This window comes from Aethalodelphis obliquidens, unplaced genomic scaffold, assembly GCF_003676395.1.
Source record: "Aethalodelphis obliquidens isolate GAN/ISIS:26980383/991018 unplaced genomic scaffold, ASM367639v1 scaffold10, whole genome shotgun sequence".
In the NCBI taxonomy this organism is placed as follows: domain Eukaryota; kingdom Metazoa; phylum Chordata; class Mammalia; order Artiodactyla; family Delphinidae; genus Aethalodelphis; species Aethalodelphis obliquidens.
In genome coordinates this window covers 41,873,958-41,886,494 of record NW_020837954.1, presented here as the reverse complement: position 1 = coordinate 41,886,494, position 12,537 = coordinate 41,873,958, and the positions used below count along the sequence as shown (strand labels likewise).

The 12,537-nt window shown below is 54.4% G+C and overlaps 1 protein-coding gene across 5 annotated transcripts in view; it reads left to right on the top strand.

Annotated features, from left to right (window-relative positions):
* ACTN1 (actinin alpha 1) overlaps positions 1–12,537 on the top strand; it is a 95,960-nt gene that overhangs the window by 71,450 nt on the left and 11,973 nt on the right. For all 5 annotated transcript variants that reach the window (XM_027111597.1, XM_027111595.1, XM_027111596.1 and 2 more), the window contains 4 exons: positions 1,090–1,175; positions 7,618–7,710; positions 9,053–9,283; positions 10,922–11,069. In XM_027111597.1, the coding sequence (XP_026967398.1) occupies positions 1,090–1,175; positions 7,618–7,710; positions 9,053–9,283; positions 10,922–11,069 (558 nt within the window). The remainder of the gene's footprint in view (positions 1–1,089; positions 1,176–7,617; positions 7,711–9,052; positions 9,284–10,921; positions 11,070–12,537) is intronic.

The window sequence follows — 12,537 nt, the reverse complement described above, 5'->3', positions numbered from 1 at the left end:
TCAGGGATTCCACAGACAGATTCCCTGAGGTTTGGAGGGAGAAGTGGTAGCTGGTGTCGAAAAGGGCGGCCCGTGCATGGTCCTCAGCTTGGCCTTGGAGTCGGGGTAGTGGGTGCCGGGGTGGAGTGCAGTGGTCCTTTGTGGTTGTAGGGGAGGGAAAAAAAAGTTTATTATCATGTGCATCATGGACACACATGGGAGCTTGCAGTGATGAGTAACTCAAAGGGGTGACTTGAGTTTGGGGTCTATGTACGTACCTGACTTCACAGGGGAAAGGGAGTGGGAGAGAGGGCACTTGTGGAAATACAAATGACTTTTTGGAAAGATGGATGGGCCCTTAGGAGAACAGATGGAAGATATGATAGTTTGTGACAATGTCTGTCAAGTTGTAAGGCCAATTTCAAACATGCAAAAGCAGGGAGAATAATATAATTAGCTTCCCTGTACCCACCATCCAGATAGAACAGTTACTGAGGTTTTGTCACACTTCCTTTTTTTTTCGCTTTTGTTTTCTTTGTTGAAATATTTTAAAGCAAGTCTCAGACATCACAGCATCTCACTACTACATACTTCAGATTACATACCTTAAAAATAGCAATATTTTCTTATGCAATCATAAAATAATTTTCACACCAAGCAAATTGACAATAGTTCCTTGATACATCTGCCTGGTTCAGAATCTAATTTCCCCATTATTTCTTTTTAGTTGCTTTGTTTTGATCCAGATGCAAACAGAGTCTGCATGTGGCATTTCGTTGTTCTATTTCTTGTGTCTTTTCTAATCTGTCGCACTTTTCTCTTCCCTCCGACCCCTTTCGTTCCTGGCATTGAACTTGTTGTAGAACCCAGACCAGCTGTCCCGAGTACCCCTTACTCTGGTTTGTCTGTTTCCTTCCTCGGGTACCATTTCACTCCTTCCTCTACCTCTCGCATTCCCATAAGTGGAAGCTGATGCCAGATGGCTGGTTAGATGCAGGCTCAGCGTCTTGGCAAGAAGACTTGGTGGTTCTGAGAGCTGCTTTCCCCATCACATCAGGAAGCTTATCATGTGTTCACCAGCTGGCTTTAACTCCAGATTTTTCTTGACAGACATCGTCGGAACAGCCCGCCCGGATGAGAAAGCCATCATGACTTACGTGTCCAGCTTCTACCACGCCTTCTCTGGAGCCCAGAAGGTACCCAGGGCCCCCTGCTCCTTCCTTGCCCAGCACACCTCATGCCAGACCCCAAGCCATGCCCTCCCGCCCCTCCTCTCCCCACCTCTCCTTGTCGACAGGGTCCGATGGTCTGTCTCTTCGGTAGCGGCAGCCCCCGGTGCCAACGTGGCATGTTATTCTTGCTCAACTCCTCTCCCACCCGCCCCTCTGCTTTCTCTCATCTTCCTCTACTGCCTCGGAGAACACTGGGAAAGCGCTCACCTTCTGGGACCCGGATGGCGGGCTTCAGCAGGAAGGGCGGCATGGGTGAGATCAGCCAGGGGTGGTTCTGGAGGTCTGGAAGCGCTGTGGGCAGCAGCCCCTCTGTGCCCACCGCTGTTGAGGCTATAGCTTTAACAGAGCAGCAGGCGTCCCTTACAGAGGCAGATCTGGGGAGGCGCCGCCTGTCTTCACCGACCTGTTCTGCAGAGGTGTCCCGAAGCCCCCGCCTTTCTCCCGCTCACAGGCGTGGTTTAGCAAATCCGTCCACAGCCCTGTTGGGCCTTGGTGCCTTCTATATCTTGCTTGGGGCCCCCGTGCGGGGTCATTCTGCACAGCCCCTTGGGGAGACGATGGGAAAGGGTGGGCCGCAGTGAACACTTCACGTGTCCTGACCCAGGTTTGCCCAGGGAGGCCTGAGGTTAAAGTCCAGTTGTGCAGGTTCTGCACTCCACAAAGGCATCATTCACACTGCAGACACTGAAGATTTGAATATTTTCATTAGCAGGCTTAGCTCGGGTGGCAGGCGCCCCTCCCCCAGGTCCCCTCACAGGCAGGACCCTAGAAGCACAACATGCAGGTTGCTATGACGACAGACCACAGGCTTGGCCCTCTCAGCTCTGGGCCTTGGAACTGCCACATACTCAGGCAAATTTCCCACCCTCTGCATGGAGTCTGAGTGGCCTGTTTTGAAATGCATGATGGGACGATGCTCCCGCCTCCCCAACCCTCTGCCCAGCCTTCCCCAGCCCCTCCCTCCCCACCCCCTTTTCCCCACCTCTTCCCTATCTCTCTCCCACCCCAGCCCCTTTCTCCTCCCATCATCTCATTTTCTCTTTCTGCCCATTCCCTCATTGTCCGTCTGTCTCGCGTGCTCTGTCCACCATGGCTGTTTGGGTTTGTTCTGCGCCGCTGCTGCCTACTTTCTTCTCTCAACCTCTTCTCCTTCTCTGTGCAGATGTGTAGGCACGCTAAGGCCGGATGGGAAGGCCATGTGACCTAATGTTTCATGTCACTGCCACGCCTTCTCGGTGCGCAGAAGGTGAGCTCTCCCTCTGCCTCGCCCTCTCTCCCAGCGCCCTTTTGCCCATCTCTTCCATCCTCCCTGGATACTCCAGCCACAGCCCCTTGGAACTGCAGCCCCTGGAATGAAAGGCGGGATTAGAAAAGCCCCCCTCCCCTTACCGCAACCCCAGCCCCTTGTAGGAGGGCAAGATGCTCTCTGAGCTTTGGCCAGGACACTTAAAGATGCCTGAGAACGCCAGCCTCTGGATGGCCTGCATCTCTGTCCCTACACGCTGGCATAATAGGTGCCACAAACGGGAAAGAAGCTTGCGGTCTCAGCTCCTCCCCTGGACTGAGCTGAGAGCCCTTATCCCAGGCGGCACAGTTCTTGGCTCTCCTTCCCGCCTATTCTCTTAAATATCCAGCACCTCCTCACGTCTCTCTCTCTCCCTCCATCTACTTAAGCAAGACTACCCTCTCACATTACCCAGCAGCCAGGGCAGGGCGAAGTCTTCTGCCTTCCCCGCGGTGTCCAGTCCAGAGGCTCAGAGTCCTGCCTGATCCTTCCCAACCAGGCCTGCCAGGGACAGTGGTGCAGGTTGCATACTACCCAGGGGTGCCCTGTGTGCACCATCGACCATGAAGATTTGAATATTTTTTACAAAAATAATCTTGCAAATGGCAGTAAAAATGTCTCCTAACAGAATAAGTATGACAGTTTTGCAATAGAGGTGCCCCATGCCCTGCCTGGATGGGCACCCAAGACCTTCCTCACTTTCCTTCCAGGCCTCATGGGTACTGCCTGACAGGAAACAGCCCCGCCTGGAGGCTCCCCATCCTGGTGTCCCAGCCTCCCCAGGAGGCCCAGCCCTTTTCAGCCTCTTCTCTGGCCTGCCTCTTGCTGCTTCTTTCTCTTTTTCCCACCTCTGCTGCTGCTCTTTCTTGTCAGCTTCTTCTGGCCCCTCTTATACCCCACCTTTTAGGCAGGATGTGCGCACCATCTATCTACTTGCCTCACTGGGCCTCTAGCCCTGAGAACCGCACAGAGTCTTGCCTGCACCCAGGGCTAGGCTGAGCTCTCGGCCGTGGTCTTTCCCCTCTTTCCAGCTCTCCTTCCTCCTCCCCTGCTCCTGCAGGGTTCTCTCCTGGGCTTCATGCCCGTTGACACTGGCCTTCCCTGTCTCTGAAGCCTTCCCTGTGTCCTGGCTGGTGATGCTCGGAAGGGAGTGTGTGTGTGTGTGTGTGTGTGTGTGTGTGTGCGTGCGCGCGCGCGTGTGTGCATGTGCGCGTGCGTGCGTGTGTGTGAAGCAGCCTGCTTTTCTCCCTCCCAAATCTCATACCACCTCCCCCCATGCCCTATTCCCTCTCACTCATCCTTGTTGCAATCATTTCATGCTCCTTTTGTCCATACATGAGGACAAGGTCACCAGCTGGGGGGATGGGGTGGGGGGGTGGGGGTGGGGGTGTGTTCCTCTCACGTCCTGGGTCAGGAGCTTCACCCAGAGCTGCCCCTCCCATCCCACTTCGAAGGAGTCAGGCAACTGCTTACAGCTCAGCAGGCTGGTGGGAGGGGAATCTTGCCCCTCTCCCGTGGAAGAAGGAGGAGTCTTTCAGACTCATAGACTCTTCTTGTCTTGACTGTCTCCGTGTCTGGAGCCAGTGGGGGAAAGTGTCCTTGAAACCCACGCCCAGTGCCCTGCATCCTCTTCACTGTCTTTCTCTTATCAAGCCTTGGGCGGTGGAACTAGAAAGACGGCCGAGTCTAATACATGCGTGCGTGCAGGTGTACACGTGTTTGTGTGCCTGTGTGGGTACTGCACTTGTACGGATGCCAGTGTGTGTGATGGACGCGCCTAGTCAGATGAGGACCAACTCCTGTCTGACGCGTTGGTTTTGGTTCTCATCCTTTCTCAGCTTTCCTCTCCCCTCCTCTTCCCCTGGAGGGGTTTAGAATGGCTTGTGGCAACCAGCGTTTGTTTGTTGCTTTAACATTCATGGCCTATTGGGAACTGTTTCTGAGAAACAGCCTTTTGGGGCACAAACCGGACTTGCTGTAGGGGGTTCTGGATGCTTTTAGGAGTAGATGATGCTGTTCGCAGCCTTCCATTTGTCGCCAGCTGGTTGTGAATCTTCTAAGGGAAAGAAACCCCGTTCCTGCCCTCGAGGGATTCATGGTCCACCCGGGAAAGCTCTTAATAAACAAGCTCGTGATGCTGTGGCCTAATCCCTGCTCTGCGGCAGAGCTGAGCAGGGGAGGGGCGCTGCAGGGCTGCGGGGCGTGGAGGCTTCTCGAGCGGGAGACACTGGAGCTTGAGGCTCTTAAGGGTTGAGTGGTGGGGATCTGCAACTGAAAGGCTCAGGGAAGGTGGAGGAAGGTGGTCACAGCTTGTGCGACGCTCCATGGTGTGACGGTGCAGCCTCCAGAGGAGAGCACGTCCGTCCCGCTGCCTGGAGTGAGGATTGGGGGCAAAGCCAGAGTCGGTCGCTGGGGTCAGGGCAGAGCGCCGCGGGGTTGGCTCCCTTGTGTCTGGGGGCCTCGCTGGCAGGGACACCAGGGCAGGGAGCTGACTTGGGACATGGAGAAAGATGAGGCAGTGGGAAGCTGTGGGAGGAAGGCAATTCTAGCTAGATTTGGGAAATTTTTGACGACAAATGTCACAGATGAGATCTTCGTGGCACTCGCATGACTGTAGGTGGTGGGTGGCAGCGCCACGGCGCGTCATTTGGCCTCATGTGGCTGTTGGATGTCACCGGCATGGAGGCTGCTTCCTCTCCAGACTGTACCTGTACCAGCTAATTTGATGCTGATTAGTAGCGTGGCAGTTTGGCCTGGAATAGCTGAGGGTTTCATTTGAGGATAGCTAAGCGCTCCGGGGCTAATAATCCGTAACTTAGAAACAAATAACTCATATAAAACTAAGCACATTGTTTTGTATTACAGTGTATAACAATACACCTTAAAGTGGGTCATAAAAAACAAAAAAACAAACCATGGAAGGGTCAACAAATTTCTCGTAATCTTTTCCTTTGGCACTTGGAAGTCGTCCTTTGGCCTGTTTCTATAAAATTTTTTCTCAGCCCATTTGATGATATTTATAAAAAGTCCCCGGGAGGCCCACCCGGGAACTCCCCTAGACTTCATCCAAAAGGAGCGCCCTTTGACCCTGGGGCCTCTGAGGGACGGCCAAGGCCCTTAAGGCCCGCGGGACGTGCCTTCCAGAATCCCATGAGCACAGGCCTCCGTCCACCAAGTTCACAGATTGACACACAGATCAAAGCTTACGGCCTCTGAGCCCAGGATCTCGAGATGACTCAGGAGGAGAACACGATGAAGGTGGGCTTGATCCGTTCGCCATCACAGTGGCAGCTGCGTCTCGCCGACGAGTAGGGGCTACCTGCGATCCTTACTTGCTTGGTCAGTACGTTGGGCTGGGGGCTGTGCAGCCACCCCACAGTCTTACATACATGTCAGCACACGGGAGAGCCCTGGCCTCCCCCGGGTCCCCTCCCCAGCCTTCAAGGGAAGTGGCCCCGGTGACTCCAGGCAGATTCCTGGGGCAGCTTCATGGGGACATCAGCCCAGTTCCCATGACCCTGTTCGTTCCGGGGCCCCACATCTTCTGGGACGGGCTCCAGGAAGGAATTTCTCTCCTTGTGGCCTCTTGGGATCCCCCATGGTTGCTTGTTGGTTCCTTAGAGGAAGGACGATCCGTCAGGAGTTCCTGATGGTCCTGTGAGAAGTGGCCTTGGCATCTCCAGGACAGGGTTAGGTTGGGGCGCAGTGGGTGAGGATCTAAGGATTGACTGCTTGTCTCAGTTTCTTGAGACCTGGGACTCTCAGCTCCCCCTCTGGCCACGCCCACAGCTCTCCCACTGGAGGCCCACCCGCCCTGAAACCTCGCCCTGGAGGGTGCAGTGTCTTCGCTTGGAGCTTGGAAGAACCTTTATGGTGATCTCATCCTGCCCCCTCACACACACACCTGGCAGTCACCCACGCATCACATGATTGGGTGGGCGTGTGTTCTATTTGCAGAGTTCTGCAATGAAAAAGCATTTACATCTTCTCAGTTGTTCCTTCCCAAGTCAAAGCACCGTCATTCTCAGGAACTTCTTGATGCCTGGCCTCAGTTTATCTTGCTGCAGTTGAAACCCGTTTTGTCTTGTTCATCAACCGGGCACAAGGTCCCATCTTTCTCCCCCTTAAACCTTTGCCATCTGCAGGGTCACCCTTCTCCAGGGCCCCAGGATGCTTGTCTGTTTGCTCATTGGCGTTATCTGCTGCCACCCTTAGGCCATCTTCCTATCACAGGACCCCCACAATGGCTTCGAGTTCCCCTCCCCTTGCAGCTGGGTTAGGATGTGCGCAAGAACTGCATTCAAAGATCACCTGAGCAAAGTGGGTTTAGGAGCGCCTGGCCCCTGCCGGTGTCGGGTGCACAGTGCCCTCTAAGCGGGAGAAGCAGTGTCCCCTGGGGTTGCTGGGCCTTTTGTATCTGATTGCTGTTCAGTCCTGTTTAGTTCCTCTTGCCACCAAGGCCCACATCGGGTGTCTGCTGGCCCAGCACTCGGTGTGGAGTGTGTGCATAGCTTTCCCAGAGGTGCCCGTGCCTGCTTTCTGGACATCTTACCTGTGCTGGGTTGATCCTTAATTCCTGCAGCTTCTCTTAAAGTTCTTTGGGCTTTGGGCCAGGAGCCTAGAGAGATTCTGCAGGGGTCCTGAGAGGCCCCGCTCCTTATCAGCACCTTATTCTAGGACTCCCAGATTGGAATTCCTGCATCTCCAAGATGCTGGCAAAGCCAGTCTGAAAGCCTTGAGCCTTGGGAGTCCCAGGGTCTCCAGTTTGGAATTCCAGGATGGGCATGGATTTTCTCACCCCTCCACCTGAGCTGAGTATTTCGATTCTACCAGTCATTGGATTAGTTTCTTTCCAACATACATGTTGGATCTCAAACTTAGGCTCTTCTTCAGGGGCCCCCAGTTCAGCCGCTAAGGTCTCCGTCTGGGCTCACGTGATCTGTGGGACTCGGCCCGGGCTGGCAGAGAGGATGGCAAGGAGCCTGTGAATTCAGAGTCTTGGGAGGTGCCTTCCAACCGCGTGATCTGCAGGGGCGGGGGGGAGACGTTGTCACCGCAGGCGTGTGCCAGGCGCTCCCGCTGTCGTGAGGCTGACCGTGTCCCTCTCTGTCTTGTTGCCAGGCCGAGACAGCCGCCAATCGCATCTGCAAGGTGCTGGCCGTCAACCAGGAGAATGAGCGCCTCATGGAAGACTACGAAAAGCTGGCCAGCGATGTGGGTTCCCTCTGGGTTCTCCCGGCCTGGCCCCAGCAAGGCCCCGCCACCCTGCCCTGAGAGACGAGGGGGCCCCAGAACCCGTACCTCCACATCTGTGCCCAGGCACAGTCCCAGGCTTGGTGTCATCCCTCATCCCCAGCAGTCCTCCTAGGGCGGCTTCGGCTCTGCTTCTGCTCTCCCAGAAAGCAGAGGGTGGGTCCGGGGCCAATCTGGGCTTTGGAGAGCCGAGTTCCAGCCTTTTTCTGTCACCGAGAGTAAGCCTGGGAAATCCCTTCACCTCTCTGGGTCTTGTTTTTTTTTTCACTTAACAAGTGAGAGCTGTGCTAAGGGACCTCGGAGGCCTTTCGAGACCAGTGAGTGTACTGTTGTGCTGGGGGTTTCGCTTGGACTAGAAAAGGAGTATGCGGTTCTCAGAGGATATGAACGGGGGAGAAATCAGTGCTGGCTCAGGCTAGCTTAGCAGCTGGGCCCACCCAGGGGACAGGAGGGGACAGGACTGGATCTGCTGTTCTGCCATTGGCTGCATTTGGGTTAGAGCTCCACTTGCTTCTTCCTTAGAAGAATTCAGGCCTCTGAACAGCTCAGCCCAGCCTCTCGGTAGATCAGATCTGCCGTCCAGCATAGTGACAACCCAAGTTCTGGTGCCCAGGTGCCTGGGTTTAATCCCTGTGCTACCATTCCACCTTGGTCACCTTGGCAAGTCACAGAACCTCACAGTGCCTTGGTTACCACCTCCGCCACCTGAGGCAGGATCACAGTACTTAACCCCATGACAACGTAGCTCTCGCCATCATTCAGATGAGTTAGTTCAGGCCACGTGCCTGGTACCCTGCAGGGGATCACGTCTTTCCTCTCATCACTTCCACTCCTCTTCCGTCACCTCATCGAGGAAAACAATCCCTGCCTGTGCCCCAGAGGCCAGCCTCTTCCTTTTTGAGTCAGGGACCCACATTCTAGAATCCTAGAAGGTCAGGTGGCAGGGGCCTCAGGGAATGAGTGTTCACACCTTCATGATAAGATGAGGAAACTGAGGCCCAGCCAGGTAGTAGACCTAGAAATAGAACTCGGGTCTCCTGCTCTTAGCTGAGCCATCTTGCCCCCAGGTCTCCCCTTGGCAGAGCAGGGAGGTTGAGTGATGCTGGCTGTGAGTTAACATACCCTAGCGGCCAGGCTTCATGAGGCCTTTGATTCTCAGAGGGAATGCCCTGGAACCCGGCCGAGTGGCCTGGGGGGGTAGTTGGGAAAGAGCGTGCCGTCAGGAGAGATGCCCCCCCAGCATCAGGAGGAGAGGGAGGCCAGTCCTTGCCCCCATCCCAGCATCCTCCCCTGCTACCTCCAGCTGCTGGAGTGGATCCGCCGCACCATCCCGTGGCTGGAGAACCGGGTACCCGAGAACACCATGCACGCCATGCAGCAGAAGCTGGAGGACTTCCGAGACTACCGGCGCCTGCACAAGCCGCCCAAGGTGCAGGAGAAGTGCCAGCTGGAGATCAACTTCAACACGCTTCAGACCAAGCTGCGGCTCAGCAACCGGCCCGCCTTCATGCCCTCCGAGGGCAGGATGGTCTCGGTGAGCGCCCGGGCTGCCCCCACCCTGAGCTGTGCTGGCTCACCATCAAATGCCGCATCGTGAGTGGGGCAGGGCGGGGGCGCGTGCTCTCTACCTGCCCACCCTGCTCCAGAGACCAGTTCTCCCTTCCAGGTGACCACCCAGTCTCCAGCCCACACTCAGCCATGTGGGGTTCCCTCCCTCACCAGGAACAGAGCCCCTTCTCTCCTCACCATTCCGGGTCAGACTTGCCCTTCCAGACCCCTGAACATTCACTTGGATCTGCCCCCAGCACCTTCCTCCCTACCCCTCAGAAAAATCATCTTTGCAAACAAAATCCCTCTTGATATGTTGAACCAAACAGGGTATAATAGCAATAAGGTTAATTTTCACTTTAATGGAATCTTACTTAAAAATTGTTTTTATTACCTTAAGTAATTTTTTTGGTAGGATATTTCAAAGGTATAAATAAGCAAAATTCAGAAAGTAGAAATTATTCATAATCTTACTACCCAGGATCAACTTAAAAGATGTTGGGGGGGAAAGAGATTCTTTTAGTCTCTGTAAATATAATTTTTAAGGGAATCCTAAAGCATGTTTTAATTAATGAGCTGCTTTAAAAGCAACAACAATATATTGTGACCAGGTTTCCATGTCATAAAATTTTCTTCATTTATGTCACTTTTTGTTATTCTTTCCTCTTTACCGTCTCCGCAGAATGTGAGAAATTTTATGAGCCAGGGAAACGTGTAAAAGAAAATTTAAAATTCAACAGGGTAGAGCTTTTGCCCTTTGCAATGGAGAGTTGATGAGGAGACATGAGCACATAAGGCAGGAATGGAAGGGACGGGGAGAAGCATGCAGACAGCATTGGAAAAGGAAGCAGGATCCTGGGGGGACTCTGGGGGACAGGGAAAAGGCTGTGACGTTGTACATGCAGTTTGGAAAACTGCATCCTTTTACAGGATGAATCAGCAGTTTTTAGATGGCCAGAGCTGCTGCTATCTGGAGGGTGCTCTGTGCTTTAAAGCCCCTCCTCTGGGTGGATGCAGTGTGGCCCCTGCCACATGGCAGGGACCTGGGTGGCACTCGAGCTGGGTCAGCCATCACTGCCCAGGGGTGCCCTTGTGCTAACTGTAGGGGATGGCCCTGGCAGTGGCTCCCTGTCTGAAGGCCTGTGGGTTTATGCTCAGTACCTGTCACTATCTCTGGGCAGCTCCTGGCTGGCTCACCGAGGCCAGGGTCCCTACAGGCTCCAGGCTATTATTGCCCAGGGCCCGGAGGCTGGGACCCATGAGTGGACCCAGAAATGTGGGAAGGCTGGGAGGCTCCCACACCTGTCTGCCTCGTTCAGTCTGTTGCTCTGTCTCCCTGGCTGGCCCTGTGAGCTCTGTGATTGCTCAGAATCCTGTCAGAAGCCAGTCCTGGAGCACAGAGGGCCTTGGGCTTTCTGCCCACTGAGCTGCACACCCAACACCCCGTAGCTGGGCAGCCCCACTCTCTGTCCAGGAGGCCTGGTGCCCGGGAGCCCTGGGAAACACCGTGCAGGCTGGACGGGGATGGCTGAGATGGGGAGGAGGCTCCTCCTGGAAGGCACGGAGCAGCTCTGGGGTCTCGGGGGGCCAGGCGGGCTGACCCTGTGCCTCCCATCCTTAACAGGACATCAACAACGCGTGGGGTTGCCTGGAGCAGGCAGAGAAGGGCTATGAGGAGTGGCTGCTGAATGAGATCCGGAGGCTGGAGCGGCTCGACCACCTGGCAGAGAAGTTCCGGCAGAAGGCCTCCATCCACGAGGCCTGGACGGACGGTAAGGCCAGCCTAGCCCCTGCCCCCGACTCCAAGGGCCTGGCTTTCATGCTGAACCACCAGCCACAACTCCTTTTTTTCTTGTTTTTTATTTGTTTTGTTTTGTCTCTTGCTAGTCCCTTGACATTAGGCAAGTTCATCAGCCTTTTGGTTGCCTCAGTTTTCTCATTTGTAAAGTGGGGACAATAATAGTACCAACCTCATAGGTTTATGAGGGTTAAATGTCTTAATACATTAGATGCACGGAAAAGAGTTCCTGGCATAGTACAATGCTATATATGTGTTAATTATTCCTGTCACTATAATGATTTCTTCTTCCCTGAATTAGGTTGGGGTTCAAACCCCGACATTGCCACCTTGAAGCAGTGTAACTTGGACCAGTGGTCTTGTTTCCTTGTCTATGACATGCAGGTGACGATGTACCCTCCCGGATTAGTTTCCTAGGGCTGCAATTTACCATCAACTGGGTGGTTGAACAGGACAGAAATGCATTCTCTCACAATTCAGGAGACGAGAAGTCCTAAAGCGGATTGTCATCAGGGTTGGCTCCTTCTGGAGGCTCTGAGGGGGAGGTTGTCCAATGCTTCCTCCCCACGTCTGGTGGTTGCTGGCAGGCCTCGGTGTTCCTTGCCTGGTGGCAGCATCACTCCAATCTCTGCCTCCATCACCACGTGGCTGCTTCTCTCTGGGTCTCTGTGACTCAGTCTGCCTTTCAGTTTCCTACTAAAGACACCAGTCATTGGATTTAGGGCCCGCCCTAATCCAGTGTGACCTCATCTTAACTAATTACATCTGCAAAGACCCTATTTCCAAATAAGGTCAGATTCTGTGGTTCTGGGTTGGACATGCGTTTTGGGGGGACACTATTCAACTCAGCATACCTCCTCATGGGGTTGTTGTATGCTTACACATCGTAAGTGCATTTTATGCTTAGTCGGGTGCCTGGCCCATGTAACACACTCAGTAAATGGTAGCCCTTGATATCTTCCCTCCAATGCCTGCCCTTTTCCTGTTTCTGGCCTCCCATTGTAGTACCCTGGAGCCCTGGCCTTAGCACCTGTGTTTCTCCATCACTCTGACCTGGAGGTTCTTGGGGCCACGTCTGATGTCTGCTTGTTGGCAGCTAAGGTTAACTCCAAAGAGGGAAGATCATACCTGGAATGGTCTTTTCCTCAGAACCTGGGCTGGGGCTGGAGAGGGGGCCATGCCGCCGATCTCCTAGGGCCATGCAGCCTTTTCAGCTGGAGACCCCGGGGCAGACCAACGGACCAGTGGAGCTCAGTGCCCTAAGACACCCCCACCCAGCTCTGTTGTGATCGTCAGACATTAGGCTGGAGACGAGTAGGGACGGCCACTTGGGGGTAGCGCGGCTTGGCTGGGGATAGGAGTGTGCCTGGCTCCGCAGAGGGGGTTTGCTGAGCTGTGTATACAGTGATATGAGGTTGCTGCCCCACATTCCACTGTGCATG